At 25.4% G+C, this 17,183-nt stretch overlaps 1 protein-coding gene across 1 annotated transcript in view; it reads right to left on the bottom strand.

Annotated features, from left to right (window-relative positions):
• Positions 1-4,279: 4,279 nt before the first annotated feature.
• LOC132929819 (adenylate cyclase type 2) overlaps positions 4,280-17,183 on the bottom strand; it is a 63,537-nt gene continuing 50,633 nt past the window's right edge. Inside the window, exons 7-20 of the mRNA XM_060995404.1 lie at positions 15,754-15,881; positions 14,744-14,902; positions 9,889-10,030; positions 8,085-8,270; positions 7,940-7,998; positions 7,673-7,840; positions 7,187-7,376; positions 6,970-7,101; positions 6,731-6,894; positions 6,429-6,660; positions 6,222-6,368; positions 5,952-6,059; positions 4,679-4,921; positions 4,280-4,586 (exon numbers count right to left, since the gene is read on the bottom strand). Of these exons, the coding sequence (XP_060851387.1) occupies positions 4,452-4,586; positions 4,679-4,921; positions 5,952-6,059; positions 6,222-6,368; positions 6,429-6,660; positions 6,731-6,894; positions 6,970-7,101; positions 7,187-7,376; positions 7,673-7,840; positions 7,940-7,998; positions 8,085-8,270; positions 9,889-10,030; positions 14,744-14,902; positions 15,754-15,881 (2,193 nt within the window). The 3' untranslated portion in view covers positions 4,280-4,451. The remainder of the gene's footprint in view (positions 4,587-4,678; positions 4,922-5,951; positions 6,060-6,221; positions 6,369-6,428; positions 6,661-6,730; positions 6,895-6,969; positions 7,102-7,186; positions 7,377-7,672; positions 7,841-7,939; positions 7,999-8,084; positions 8,271-9,888; positions 10,031-14,743; positions 14,903-15,753; positions 15,882-17,183) is intronic.

Here is a 17,183-nt window from a genome sequence, read left to right as displayed (position 1 = left end):
ACGGCAGACTCCCGAATAAATTTAAATGTCTGGCTAATAATAATATTAAAATATAATAATGTAGTATATGATCTATGGTTATGGATGGATCTATCATATTAATCTATCATCTATGGCAATCATCAATCTTCGCTATTCGTCGGAGACGATTGACGGTTGTAATAATTTTAACGGAGAAAAAAAATAGACGTACAAATCGTTAAACCGTACTTTAATATATATAATATTTTACACGCATATGCCGTTCAGTTCAGCTTATTTTTATGAAACATCTCAATATCTTCAATTCGAAACGCGGTAAAGACGGACGAGGAAAGGTGTTCCTGGGTCGGCGATGTGGTTACTGAACGTGTGGACATTAAATATGACACAACTAAGTTTTCACAAAAAAAAATCGATGTTTACGTGAGTTTGATTTTCTATACTTTTGGACCTCTAATTTACTTTTTTAGACATAACATAAATACATACTTATTGCACCGGACAATCTTCTACCCGCCGGGTGACGTATAATACCGTATACGTATGCATATTTTATTCTCCAACGCGCAATGCATAAAATATGTGAGACCGAAAATATATAATCGTCATATTAACAGACCCATTTTATAGAATAATAATTTATATTTATATTAATTGTACAAATAGAAATTTTCATTTTTAACCGGCCGAGTACCCGACTAATATAAGTTTTTTTTATCCCTAACTAAAATAAAAAGTTTTCCGAAAAGACGCATTATTATTTTTTTATAATTGTCTGAATTTTGAATTTTTAAGACATTTGATATTTATTTCATATTTCTGTGATAACTATTTTTGCTCGACCGATTTTTGTTTTTTTGTAGTAATTTAAAAACGAATAGCTGTAATAACAATAGCATAATACCATAAATAGATGCATTTATTATATATATATTATTATATTAATATCGCAAATTATCTGAATATATTAACATTAGAACCTATTGAGTATATTAAAATCAGTAAAAAATAGTATGAGTATGTATTATTCATAAACAGGACGGTACCGAAACGGGAATGATATAGTCACATGTGTATATAACGAGTAGAATGTGAATAACTGCTTGTATTTAGAAATTAATTTTTTGATTTTGTAAGTCCTTCTTTATTATACTAGATCATAATCTATTAACTACCTATTTAGTATGTAATATTAATTGAATGATTAAACTTTTAAATATTTTTAAAATAATTAATCATTTAGTTCAGCCAAACCGTAAACTGCTGTATAGCTACTATATAGTAGGTGACTACAATACTACACGTAGACTAGGTTAAGTATGTCACTATAACGAATTTGTACAATTTGAATTCAATTTTAAATGTATAATACATTAATGCATTGTGTACAATGTAAAATTATGCTGGTCGAAGATGGTCTTAGTTTTTGGTGAGAAATTTTACCAAAAAACAATTGAAATAATAAAATTATAATTTAAAAAAAAATTCAGGATATACAATTATTATGATAATACGTATGAAATTAATTAGATACCAAAAGTTTTATATGCAAGACAGCTGAGATATAAAAATAAATCCTATAATATCACAAAGAGTTCTATAAAAAAAACAGTATTATAATACTTATCAATTATCATCCATGCGGCAAACGACAATCGTCGTCATTTGTAGGAGACGATTAACCATTCTAATAATTTTATTGAACAGTCGTCAAACAACAGCCTTCAGTACACGACAAGTACTCTCATTTTCATAAAAAATTTCAATGATTTCATTCCAAAGTGTAAAGAAGACGAATGAAGAAATAAACTAGTTGTTTCTTCGGTGGCTGTGCACGTTTGAACTTTAATATGGTATATCTTGATTTAGCCGAAAAGCGTCGAAGGATACTTGCGTAGGTTAATTTTCCTATAATTTTAGGGTAGTAATAAATTTAATTTTTATACATAAAATAAATATTTATTGACTTCTACAAGCTGCCACCCCGATTACTTAGACCTATATTTTATTTCCTATCGTCCAATGCAGTTGGTCGGCAACCGGCCGGTTATTGTATACGACCCGTTTTAAATTCTTAAACGGTGAAATTTTTTTTTATTTATATTTTATTTTTTTAAAGTTCTAGATAATATTTTTTTCTTACTAAATAATTTAAAAATATTTCAAAAATAATTTGACCAAGTTCATTCAATTAGAGCGAAGCATTAAAAATAATTAGTTTTTTTAATGTGAGTTAGCATAGGTTATTACCGTATATAATGAGTCAAACATCTTTATAAAAACACTAAAATTAATTGAGCTAATCCCGTGATAAAGACATTTTCTGTATTTATATATATATATTTAACATAAAAAAGGTTGGTAATAAGTGAGTACCGCTCTGTTGTACATTAGGTGTCGTATGGATCACTATTGTCTATTATAGACTCGTTAAATTTTAATGATACCTACATCATTGTAAGAGAAAAACGATTTAGAGTGGAAATGGCCTTTAATATAATATTTTTTTGATATAACTAGACAATTATTTTACTTTTAGTAAGTACTAAAGTAGGTTGATATAATTTTAATGAAAATATTTCATTTATCATTAAATTAGTATTTAATTATACCATATTATATCAATTTATACAGCTCAAAATGTAATAACATATTTCTGTACATATCGTAAAACAGTAAAAATAGATTCACAGTACCTATAAATAGATAATATTTTAAAATGAATCAAAAATATTATTACGTATACTTAAACTCATAGTAACATAAAATAATATATAAAAGTTTAAGTTTCCGTGAATAATATTTTTAAATTATAACAATATAATATATCGTAATTTATTGTTGTTTATTGTTTAAATAAGTATAATTTTGTCCAAATTTAAACTTAAAATTAAAACATAATTATCTTTCTATATTTTTTAGATTTTTTTGTCTCAATATAAACTGTTAATAAAAAATATTCAATATTGTATTATATTTTCAAAATGTAGATACAAAAAAAAGTTTTTATGCATTTTTAACTAAAAAAAAGTTTGAAATGTTTACGAATTTTTTCACAATTCTTACTTTAAATTTAATGCATATAAAAAATTGCGTCTATATTTTTTTAATAAAAGTATTAAGCAGTTATATTTGTATTACATTTTCAAGAATTTTGATCCAGCGAATACATTTTTTATCGACATATATAAAAAAAACTAATATAAATTGAAGTTTCTTACGACCATAAGTCTATAAATTATTCAAAAATAATTGAGACGTATTCCAAAATTTACTGAAAATAAAAAAAACAATATTATAAACATTTGGTAAAAATTTCAAGTATCTATAGTTTTTTTGTTTTGAGTTATACCTTTTATAAAAAAAAAAACAAAACTTTTTTTGTTTAAAATTGGATCTGCTTAAAAATCCCTGTTATTTTTTTAAATTTTTTATTTGTTTTTCCTAAAAATAAAAACAAAACAAGTACTAATTTTTAAGTTTGATGTTTTTAAATATTTTTGAAAATCGAAGCATTTTATCAAAAACTTTTCGTGTAATCATGATAAAATCAAATGTCAATATATTTATAATGTAAATAAATTAATAGATATTAGTTATAGAATATGGTATATGCAATATGCTGTGTGTGGTTATTAATTTATTATTTTTTTTTTTTTAGATGCAATTGTAATATATAAAAATAATTTACATTAGAACGATGTAGGAATACAAAACAATAGTTATGATATTCAAATTATCATTTAATAATTTATTACAAATCCAACACATTCAGCAATTGGAAAGGTCTGACAATAGTGAATTGGTATATTATGTTAAATTATAAATACAAATTAATGTTTTCAATTTTTTTTAGGTAGGTAAATTTTAAAGTGATTCCTTAACAATATCTATAAGATGAATTGTATCAAAAGATAATATAGTTCTATTATACCAGTATTATTCTTTGTTCTTTAAATATCTACTAGTAATTAATTATTATTATAATAGTTTAACACTTTATAATACATACCTACATGCACTATAAGGTATACTGTACCTATTATGTTTATATAAATTATGTATAAGACTTCAACAGTTCACCGGTAATACAAATTTAAAACTAAAATAACAATTTTACTTGTAAACAAAATTTTTAATGGTTAAGTATAAATTATATTCTATATAATACCAACATAATATCATATAGATACATATTGCTGTATAATTTAACAATATAATAATATAATACAATAGGTACTATTATAGTCTATATTATATTATTAATAATAGGTACCATATAAATATATAATATATATAGAAGTATATAATTTTAATTATATTTTAATCATTAATATAATGACCGTATCATTATCTAATTGACTCAAATCCTTGGTCTACGAACTAGGAAAATATTGTCGAAGATTCTATTATACAATTTTAGTATTTAAATTCTTCTCGTAGACATCAAATTACAAAACAATTATTAATTATTTCGATTTCTGATCGTATTGTGTTTTTACGAAATATGTTGTCAATGTGCCTTTTCCTTTTACGTATGTCGGTCCCCGACATTCACAATCATAACCAGCTGCCATTAGGATTTTCGCCGTATCTTCAGTGACCTAAATAAGAAAACAACACAATAAATTGTTAGTTTTGCACATTAATATGCGGAAATGGCATTGGCGAACAACTATACGATAATAACGGATACCTGAATTCTGCCCATAATCCCACAACTGTCCATCCGAGAGGCAACGTTCACGGTATTTCCCCAGATGTCATATTGTGGTTTTTGTGCACCTACCACACCAGCAATTACTGGACCATGGTTTAATCCTATCCTTAGTTTAAATCGTTGAAAAGACTCTCGATTAATTTGTTCTAATATGGTCATCAATGCAATGGCGAACTCAACCAGAATTACCACGTTATGTTCATGCTGCTTGTCCACTGCCTACAAATGAAGTTTTAGGTATGATACTTATAAGTTAAAAGCGACAATGATTATTATGAGTGTTGCACTGTATAACATCAAGTTTTGAATTAGTATTGACAGTATAATACAGGTAAAGTTTGTAAACTCATATTAAAATAATGATTTACGAGCAATAGATATAATGTCAAAATAAAAATAAAATTATACATTTATATAATTATAATAATAATAATAATATAGGTACGTCATGTCGTCATGTGATATAATGTGTACAGGTAAATTATAGCTTAGTCCGAAATGTGGCAAAGACTAATGTGTACATTATTTGGATAATCTGTACATTAGCCATATACCTACTACTTGAATAAAGACATATACTCGACATTTAAAATTATAGTTTCGTACATTAACTGATTATATTATTCATAAGCTATTGATGGATATATAAAAAAACAACGTATGAAGTCACTTACGGTGTCAGTTTTACGAAGTGCAAAACTATAAAAATTAAATGAACTTTTAATTTATAATAATAACAATGACAATTATATAATACGTTTAATAATCTTGATTAATTTGCTCGTGTTAAACCATGTTTGACAAACGCTCAAAGGTTGATGTTTATTGTCTAATATTAAATAATCCATTATTAAATACACCTATTTGTCTTAATACGACTATATGAGTATAATGTCAGTTGAAATTTAATTATGCTTGGAATTAAATGTTAACGTTTGCAATACAATATGTGTTTAAAAGACAATTTGTACATATGTTTTAGTAAATTAATTACGAAAAAATAGAATTTGGATAATTTATCTTAGAAACAATATTCAAAATTAAGAAATTAAAAACGCAAAATCAAATTACATAAATAAGTGTAGATTAAAGACGTTCAAAAATATAATATGATGTTATATCTATTATTGGAGAGGACAAATATAAAAATATTTGTATTTGACAATATACGTTTCAATTTTAATTTTTATAAAATTATTTAAATTTTAAAAATTAAATTAAAATAAGTACAATTAAAAAAAATACAAACTTTTGATGTGTTATCTTCTTTTCCAGGCCTAAGGCCAGAAGCCAACATGTAAGTACTGCCTATAGTTTTAATCTTCTCAATTGAACTAAATTTAGGTTTTAAAAGTAGCTAAAATCATACAAATATTATTATTTTTCTTTGTTTATTTATCTTACTGCAATGTACTATAAGTTTTTAAGTGGTAGTGATTTAAAAAAATTCATTACCCTGAACTTAAAAAAAATGTAGAACATTACAGGAGATTTTGAATAGATTTAATTTTGTAATTACTTTATCAAAATCACAGATGATTTCATTTAGCAATCGTAAACATTCCAGTCCTTGTTTATTGACATCGTTTTCGTCATAAAATTCCTTATAATTAGGAATTGACGCAAACATTACTGCTATGCAACTGTAACGTTCATGATATAAGTCCTAAAATCCAAGTAAAATAATTAAATTTTAAATAAATTGATTTTAATTTCTTTTACTGACTTGTAGGACTTGTTCTCGAAGAAAGTGTTCTGCAACATGAGCGGGTAAAATATTTTCTAATAAAATTTTGTTGATACCTCTCATGGTTTCCACTTCTTCTTGTTCAACCTTTAATTTAGCTCTCCATAAAAAATCTGTTCGTGCAGCTAATTCGTTTTTTCTATCTAACATGTGAAATACAATAACTAAAACAATAATTGGAGCCCACATTTTTATCTGCCATGGTATTTCACTTGAAAAATAAAAATGGTAATGTATAATAACGACAAGCATATGTTTAAAATTCTTGCATTCTTGCTTACTTGTCAGTATAGTTTATAAAATGATATTGAAATAACGGTAATGTTTGGTATATAGACAAATGAAGTGAACCACAGATAACCATAATGAAAAGCTTCAGGGTGATACCAATTCGAAGAAAGGCCGATATCAATGATAACGTGAGGATAGTGCTACATAAGAATGCCTAAAAGTAATTAAAAGGTACATTACAGAAAGTTCTTATGTTTTTGAGTATAAATATCTGTATTAGATAGCTTACGGAAACCATTGAGAAAGAATACCAATGTATTGGGTCTTCTGTTAGGTTCAATGTGTTCGTGGTGTTTAAAAATAACTCATTTGTACTATTAAAATTAAAACTTTCGGTATAATTAATGTCCATGAAATCTTGCTAAAACATAATTAAATGTAAAATAATTAAGACAATATAAAATAATTAGACTAAAAGAATAATAATACATTTTTAAAACACTAACCAAGGTAATAATGGCGCACGTTCCCACCAATGTGGAACTTAGCAGAAATATAGTCATCCGAAGCCATCTAGACGAGCCTACGGACACATTTTCTTGAGCCCCGCAATCGTATTCTGACACCCAACTCGCGTATGCGAAAACAAATAATGCTACGAATGAAGCGCACTGGCAACCCAACATTGTTAATGATCTTTAAAAAAAAAAAATGACAGTTCAATTAAAACGGTTTTTTTAATTTAAGTGTGATAATTTTCACTCTAAAATAAAAAAAAAAGTTTTATTTTTAAATAATTATAATAATATACAATATGTACATTAATTTATATTTATCTGTAGATTCTAACATAGATTAAATGGCACTATACGTATAGTGCTAGTATACGTCTTAGATTTGCTGTTTATCAATAATAATAAATTAATAGATGTTTTTTCACTACCTATGTAAATGCTGCATACAAAAATGATATTGATTTTTATTTCACTCACTTAGGAATCAACAGCAATTGTATAGAAACCATACACACAAATAATAACAAAGCTGTGACACTGTAGTACTTGTAGAAAGGGTCCATTTGGTTTCTGTATTGCGATTCTTGTACGTTGTTCTTGAACCATAAGCACACCGGATTAAAATCTTCCGAGCTATACCATTTCCTATAAATAATTGGTCGTTCTAATATAGTTTTGATCATTATAATGTTATAATATTATGATGTATTTGACTCGTTCGTGTTGAACAACTCGAACACTTACTTGCAATCTAAACAAGTGTTTTTTGATGGAAGCAAATTCGATTCAATCATTGCTAGACTCTAGAAAATAGTATTATTAATGTACATTTACAACGTTAAAAATATATTCATCAATATGAGTCTGTCTATACTCGATATATACTCACTGCCAAACCAATATTTTTCGCCATAGTACTTTCAGTTATGTTTGCGAAAGGTTTGTCCGCGCCCCAGCATTCAATATATTTAGTCATTTTACTAGGCGATCTATTTCTGTTAATGCCTTCTTCATAGTGAAATCCACCGTTTTTTGACAGCTTATTCCCACTATTTTTTAAAGCGTTCTCCGCTTGCTATTTCAACAATTTGATATAATAACTAATTAAATTATTCATTTACTACGTTTGTTAAAAAATACATTTAATTAAACGTTTTTAGCCGATGCAATGTGACTAATCTGAAAGGTGTTGGTATTTATATAGTTTTATTTAAAAATTACTAACCTGTTAACATTAAGCACTAACATTTTAAACATAATTAAACTTTAAACTACTCTCTTTATTACTGAGTTTTGAAGATTTTATTGAGTAAGTAGTTAATATTAATTGTAGTACCTACGAGTTAAAATACATTACTTAGGTACCTATAAAATTACATTTTATTAAAATTGTATATAAAAAAATCAATCTGGACTTACAACTATATAGATTAAATGTTAATATCAGATAAAAATGAAAAATGAATTGAAACAAATTTAAATTTAAGATATAATATACATTCAAGTAGAAATAAATAAAGTGACATTGTGTGAAAAATGAATTTCTTTGTCAAAAAAGTAAAACATTATTTATATCCGTCTTATATGAGTTATTACTCTTATTCACTAAAAATATAAAATGCCATATAAATTACTGAAAATACGTGGAAAACTATAAGTAGAAAAATAGAAAAGTTAATTTAAAAATTGTTAATGTTCTAAAGACTATATGTTTCATTTATAGGTAAAACAATTTTCACAACCCACACAAATATTCAACAATAAGATTTCGTACAAATCAAAAACGTTAAATTTAAATGAAGACAGTCAGTGATGATTGAGGATAGAATAATGCGAGAAAACACTGATTAAATCAACAATGAGTATAATGAAGTTGATTTTTTTTTTAAATAAAATACGATGATTCATGTATTTTAAAATTACTTTTTGAGAAATATATTATGTACGTGTATATAATGTATAAATATTGTACATATATATTTGAATTTTGGCAACCTCTGCAGGCTTTATAGCAAATGCTATTAATATTTATTATTACTACATTCGATTTACTCTTCACAAAAATTGAAGTAAGATTATTTATGTTGGCTTTAAACCACAAAATAATGGCCAAAAGACAAATAGCTACGGAAAAAAAGAACCAAACCAGGTTTTTCTCCTTTGTAAAAGGTTCTTATAAAAAAAAACATCCGGTGGTAGCAGAATTTGGTTTAATGGAAAGTAGACGTCGATCAAATAGTTCTCACATTGTGTGATCAGGTACAGACTGACCTTTTATTTATGATAATTTTTTTTCGGCTCATAGTAAAAATCAATAAAATCCTTTTTGGTTATATTTCTATCGGGAACTTTTATATTTTTCTTTGAATACGATATTATCTGTTACCACCACGTTGGAATTCACCAACAGATCGATTGATAATTTTATTACTCATTTGACATTATACGATTGCAAACAAAAGACACTGTCAGAACAGCTCATTTGAATAATTTTTTTGTTTGTGAACACTTATGGCTGTGATGGTCAATAATCAACATGCGTGGTGACGGTATCCATTTTACAAATAATTCAATGTACCTATTTGAGATTTCTTGTGTGTTTATTTTTGATGGATATGATTAATTTATACGTAATAATTAAACAGAGATATTAATATAATTTACATTAATGGTAAGCTAAAAAGACTTCTTACGTTCTTTTCTGACGGGTGTACAATGAGGAATGTTTCTACTTTGTGATCTGCCAAGTAACCTTCTCTGGAACCACCATTGCCTGGTTCAACGGAAAATCTACCATTCAATTGCTCCATAGTAGCTCTAGTGATATGAACACGACTAAAACATAATGCAGTCACTTATTAATTTATGATATATAAATTGAAATTGATTTTCAGTATTAAGTTAAATTATTTACTTGTCTATTTTGAGTGAATATATAATGTGTGATATATTATATTATGTATCAATATATATCTGCATTTAACGTCAATATGTATATTATTCATTATTTTAAAATCTATTAACTACTAAATAATTTAAGTTCTGAATTTCTGAGTGGTATTAATTTTACAAAGATGTGTTTTTTTGGACGTGAACATGATTAATAGTAGAAAGTGATGATTCTAGTTGGTATTTGTGGAAGGTCAAAATGTCGAGTACATTTTAAAATGATGTAGAACAACAGGAATTGTAAATTAGTTCATTTTTCATTGTTCTTTATAAGTTATTATTGGAATTCCAAAAATAATTTTTATGAAGTTGAAATTTTAACGAAATTTTCATGAAACAATTTCCTTATTTTATTGTAATTCAAAAACGAATAACTTTAAATGCTTAAAATGTTCACCAAATGCTAATATTCTATCACTTCTTACACATGGAATAATATTCTTTATATTATACATTTTTTAGGCTATGCATATGAACGTTTAAAATTTTTAATTCTTTTTTCTACAGTAGTTGATAAAAAAAGTTTCATCGGGTTAAAATTATTGAAGGTTTCCCATAAATAGTTTTTACTTTTAGTTATTTTGTTGTAAAATTATATTTTATTATTTAAAAACATTATTCTTTGGTACTTGACATTTTCAACGTATATTATATTTTATACACGCAATGTTACAATGATATTTGAAAAGTATATAGAATAATTTTATGTTATTGAATAATTTTACGACGAATGACGATGAGGTATACTCAACACATGCCGTTTAGCAGAGTGGTTAATTAGCAATTTCTTACCGCTTTTTAAAAATAAATTTAAGTTGTTACAAAACACAATTTTTGAAAAAAATTTTTTTTAAGTTTTTACTTTTTTGTACGACAACATATATATTTTTATATTCCATTTTTATATTATTATATATTCTGTATTTGAGTATATTCAGTCATAAAAGTCAAATTTTAGACGAGAAATTAGTTAGTTTTAATTAGTTAGTAAATAAGTTTTTATTACTAATAAGTATTGATGAGAAAAGTAGTAAAAAGACATTTTGCATGCCACTTCACTCTAGTCATACAATTTTAAAATACTTATAACTCATAATAATTACTCGTCTAACGTTTGATTTTCACAGGGCTGGCTTTAACTTTTTAATTATTTTGCCATCCCTCTGATCAAATTCTAATTTTGACATCTCTCACGCGCTCTTCTGATTTTGGCGCCTTATGCTGTCACACACATTGATCATATTTAAAGCCGGACCTGGATTTTCATAAATCGAAATACTCCGAAAAGCTTAAAACATTTTAATAATTACCTAAAATATAGTTTTTTTTTTATGTGTTTTGTAATAAATTAAAAATATTTGTTAGTTGATAGTTTTTGAAATAATTCAAATAATGAGTATTTTCACACTAAAAAGTCACTGTATATTTTATATTATTTATTAGTGATGGGTCGAACTCTGATTTTTTAAATCGAACCGAACTTGAACCGAACTTTAAATTATTTTTTCGAACTCGAACCGAACCGAACCTTCATATTTTCTACCGAACCGAACCGAAACGAACCTAGAATCATTTTAAGTCGAACTCGAACTCGAACTCAATATTTTTTATCGTTATTATTATAAATGATACATAAGGTGCCTGTTACAGTTTATAACTTTCTATCGCCAATAGTCTAATTATTTCTAAAAAAGATTATCAATTTTTATTTTTTTTAAATAAATTTTGAAGAATTGTACAAATATTTGGTCTCTGAACTATCGTGGTCAGTAAGTCAGGTTCGACAAATATTTTCAAGTTCGATTTTCGAACAGTAAAAGATGTTTGATAGTTCGGTTCGAATTTTTTTCGTGCCGAGTTCGAATTTCGAATCGAACCGAACATCAAGGGTTCGGTTCGGTTCGGTTCGAGATTCGAACAGTTCGACCCATCACTATTATTTATAATTATTATATTGTTACAATATCATTTGTTCGTTAAAATAAGCAGTTGTAATGTTCTGGGTACCTACATTGTAAATGTAGCTATTGATTATAATATCAGAATTAGCAATTTTATAGTAATTAAATATAAATTGTAACCTGATTATTTACTTAGCTACTATAGTTTATTATATTAGGTATATTTGAATACATTTCAAGATTAGATTATCGAGATTATAATAATATTGATTTAATGGTGGAATAATTTATGCCTTGTTTTAATGAAATACACGAAAATATTATGTTGACATGATGACTACTGCAATAATGAATATAAAATTTATGAGACTGTCAATTATTTAATCCTCAGTATTGATATACAGTATTTCTATTGTTTATGCTGTCAAGTACAATGAAACGATTGATAGTTTGAATGACGGGTGTATTTATGTTGATTTTTATTGTCCATATTATTATGTTTATCTTACAAAGTACTAATATACATTTTTTAAACAAATTATTAAAATTAAGCGTTTAAGGTTCTGAACAAACGTCTGTAATTTGATTGTCAAAAATTAAATGTGTATTTCAGAATAGGTAAAATTTGATAATCTGATTAAAATGTCAAATGCACCCTTGTTGATCCTCCAATCGTATTTATAATTCAAAGCTGTCGTATTTGATGATACGTATAATCAAGGGTACTTTTATTGACAAAAAGCGTTTATACTTTCATTTTACAATATTTTGCTTCCATTTTCATTTGAAAAGTAATTACTACGTTTTGAGATATAAAAATGCGTAGTTAAAAAAGTAGAAAATGACAATCCAAAGATATTATTGAATGTATGATGGAAAATAACTTTTAAGACTTATATTTTTAATTTATATTTTATACAACTATAAAATTAATACATAATACTTGGAGTAATGTATAAAACTTTTTGAGCAGTATTTTGATCAGGAAAACAATTCACAGAAAATGAAAAAAACACAAACACCAATTTACAGCTATTACATTTCTCGATTCACGTGATACTCAGTCTAAACAATTTGTTTGAAATGCGGAATGTATATTTTAAATATTAATATTGTATTATAAATAAAAATGCCGCCTGTAACAACAACCAATATAAGATTGAAATGAATTATGGATATTATGTTTAAATGATTGAGAATAAGTTTAATATAATTGTGGTGGAAAGTAGTATGCACATATGCACATACAAACTTTTTTTTAATCAAACGTGTGTACCCAGTACCCATATTAAAATGTTCTCTAAAATAACATTTGTATAATCCAATATTTTAATAAACTCATAAAAACATCCAACGTATATAATATAATAAATTACGATGAAAATGAAATATTACAGTCAACCAATTTGTAACGATTCGACAGCGTCCATGTCAATATTATTACTAGTGTTAAATTAGGTTTTGGTCATTGTGTTTTGCGGTTTATAGAAAAATATTAATTAAAATTGATGATCTAGGTACCTGTATATAATAATGTAAAGTATATGTGTGAAATGTGTAGTTAAAATGAATATTTAGTATATTAAATCTTATGTGAGTACCTATACTTACACATTTATTGTCAACATTTCAACATTTAATTTTCGTTAATGTTATGATTTTTAATATTTTTTTTAGTTTCAAGAAAAATTGTGAATTATTTAATACTATATAAGTGCTAGTGTTATCAACGTATGCCCGTGGGCTTGTGCCCATATAATAATGCAAAAATATTCTCAAAACTAAAAATAAATACTAAAATTCAAGATACTAATGAAAATAAAATGTTGAAACACCAACATTTTCAAAAAAATCAACTCTACAAAATGGCTATCTTTAATTTTTATAAAAATAATTAGATAAAAAATTATTTTTTAAACTTTTTTTGCCAAAACATTAAATTAATATATGAAAAATGTGTAGTCCTAGTCCACGTGAGTTTTCAAAAAAAAAAAACTATAATTATAATATCTCCATTATTTTAGGAGATATCGCAATGGGTAGAATATTAATTAGTATTTAGTAATTATTATAATTAGTATATTATTATTATTATTTTTTTTTTTATAGAAAATGACATTTTAAAAGTATTTAGAATAATTGTAATCTATTTATACCACGATATTATATGATATGCTGTTCTATAAGATCCGAAGTTTATAAATCCGGTTTATAGAAATAACTGATTATATTTTATATTAGATATATTATCATGTGTACAAATACTATAACACTATCATATAAAATGTTATTGTTTAATAAAATAAAAAATAGTGCCATTTAAAAGCTTGTGTCGTTGCTAAAGGATAAAATTATTTTTTCTATAAAGTGGAAAATTATAATTATTGTTCGTGGTATTTATATAATTATGTACATCTCGGATCTTTTCTTACTTTTAACACGTCAATGTTTATATAAGTCACAGATTAAAAGTAATAATGAATCAATTTATACGCAATATTTATTTGGAAGACTCTAATAGCATAGTCCAAAGTTAGTGAATTGTGAATTGATTCTCTTTTTATGCACACTCGTCAGTAAACATACAAACATCTCTATCAAAGGGAATCATATATAATAAGAATTAAGATAAATATTTACTTAATGTAAAAATATATACTAGATGTGTGGTTAATAAAAATTCGTTTAATAATATTACCCGGGAACGCCGCCCGACTCCATATGGTTGGCTAATGTCACGTCGTCGCTCCACACATCGAATTGCCATTTCCTTAAACCCAGCACGCCACACAACACATTTCCGGTGTGAATGCCGATCCGCATGTCTACGTTGAATCCAGCAGCTTCTCTGACGAATCTTCAGGAAAATAATCGTTGAAAAAGAAGAAAAGAAAAATCAATATTTAACTTTAAAATGCTAAACATAATAATATAATATACACCCGAGAAAGATACGAAAATTATTGTCAGAAAAAAAAGATATACCTATAATAACTGTGTTTAAATTTAAACTCAAAAATTTCTGTATCAGGTATAGATATATTTTTTGTCATCGTAGATCATATAAATATTGAATCATAATTGTATCAATTTTATTTATAATTAGGGGATTAATAAATTTAAGTTTATTTATTTTATTAAAAAAATTAATTCTAGGAAATTAAAAGTAAACCAAGTTTACTGTGAAGTATATCTGTGATTAATTAGATTGCACAGACGAATGGGGATATTTTGTGGAGTTATTATTGTTTATCTAACAAATTGTCAAAAATTAATTTAACTAAAGATTTAAATAAAATCAGCAAGTTGTTTTTCTTCGTAGCGCTTAATTCCACTAAAATGTAATCAACTAGGTAATGTATACAATAATATCATTTTTATACAGCATTATTTAGTATAATATCCTACGTCTAAAATGGTAAATTAAATTTCTTTGTTAGAAAGAGATAACATTTAGTTATTAAACGACAGTGTTTCAATCTCACTAAATTAATTATTCTCATATTTATTATTTAAATAATTAAATATTATATTTTATTTTAAAATTGTTCTACACTGTTTGTGATAATATCAAGCTGTCTTACTCAAGTATGTAACTTCGAGTAAATTATATAATGTTATAAGTCACTTGAGTCTTTAGGCATAATGTGTCACGGATAAAAAAATTACTATAAACTATTACTGTTGTACGATCTATATTTTCCTCACCTGATCGCTTCTATCATCTGCAACCCCATTTTGACACAGTTGTAAGCATGATTTGGTCTGGATACGGGAAGTCCAGAAACACAGTAGTAACAGTCACCTAAGATTTTTATCCGCATGCACTGATTATCCTGATAACACAATATGATACATCATATTTTAGTCGACGATATGTCGCAAAATCTTAAACATAATTTATCGATCAAGAAAATAATTTTGGAACCTGTCATTTATCATGTTCATTGGGGTGTTTGAATCAGGAAAATTAATTTAATAACGTGTGTTTATTATACTATATTTAGTAGTTTTATTCAGATTTTTTTTCCAAATATCTAACAATGTATAACATTATATCAATACCATTTTGAGTTTACATATCTTAAGCACTATATAGAGTAAGGAAGAAATCCTGTGAATGTTTAATTGAGTAATATTGTTCTCATATAAATATGTATTATTATTAGTTATTAATACAGCTAAATACGCTATATTCAAATCTTCGAATTGTGTTCGGATTCAGTCGAGAAAAATTAACAACTTTATTTAGATTGTAATTTCGTTTTATACACATAATAAAGGATTAAAATTAAAATATCTACAGACAATGAATAAGTGTAGTGTACGTGCAATTTGATTCTTGGTTAATTACACCAAAACTGATCTTAAAACATAACACCAGCGTTATGTAGTATTATAACTTCTAATTATATTCCAGGTATATAATAATAAAATTAACTAATACATAAATTAACTTCACTCCATAATAAATCTATATAGTGTCTACATAATTTGTATAATATCCGATATTTATAAAATAATTAGATTATGAGAAACATACAATTTGAAATGCATGCCAAGTAATCTAAAGTTTTACAAAAAAAAAAAAAACTGTGTGACCCGAATTATAATTTTTTAATTATTATGTGTTATTCATTTTGTTTTTGTACAATAAACAAATGCGTTTCGTCAAGTTAATTGTTCTGCAGCTTAATTAAGTTAAATTATATTATAATACAATAAATAATAAAGACTTATTAACTCAAGAAATAGGTTTAAATTTTAAAGTAAGAATAATATAACTAATAAGTAATATAAATGTTGATTATTTTTTATATAATTTGAAAAAATATTAGTTTATGCTCTAAATATTTTTGATATTTTATTTTGTTTTTATTTTTATTGATATAGCAAATAACAACATAAATATTAACGTGTTAATATTATATACATATATAAGCTTTTAAGTAAAATATACTTTGTGTTTATAAACTAATATATTATTTATAAATTATAAGTGTATTAATAGTAATTTTAAGTTTATCATTTATTGTGTAACTTTTTAATACTATAAAAAAACAACAAGACTAATTTATGAAATGACGATGAATAATATTTTATTACACACATTTCTTGTTTTTTTTTTATATCAACTA

This window comes from Rhopalosiphum padi, chromosome 4, assembly GCF_020882245.1.
Source record: "Rhopalosiphum padi isolate XX-2018 chromosome 4, ASM2088224v1, whole genome shotgun sequence".
NCBI classification, from domain to species: Eukaryota; Metazoa; Arthropoda; class Insecta; order Hemiptera; family Aphididae; genus Rhopalosiphum; species Rhopalosiphum padi.
The sequence above is the reverse complement of the archived record's forward strand: the minus strand, read 5'-3'. Positions and strand labels throughout refer to the sequence as shown.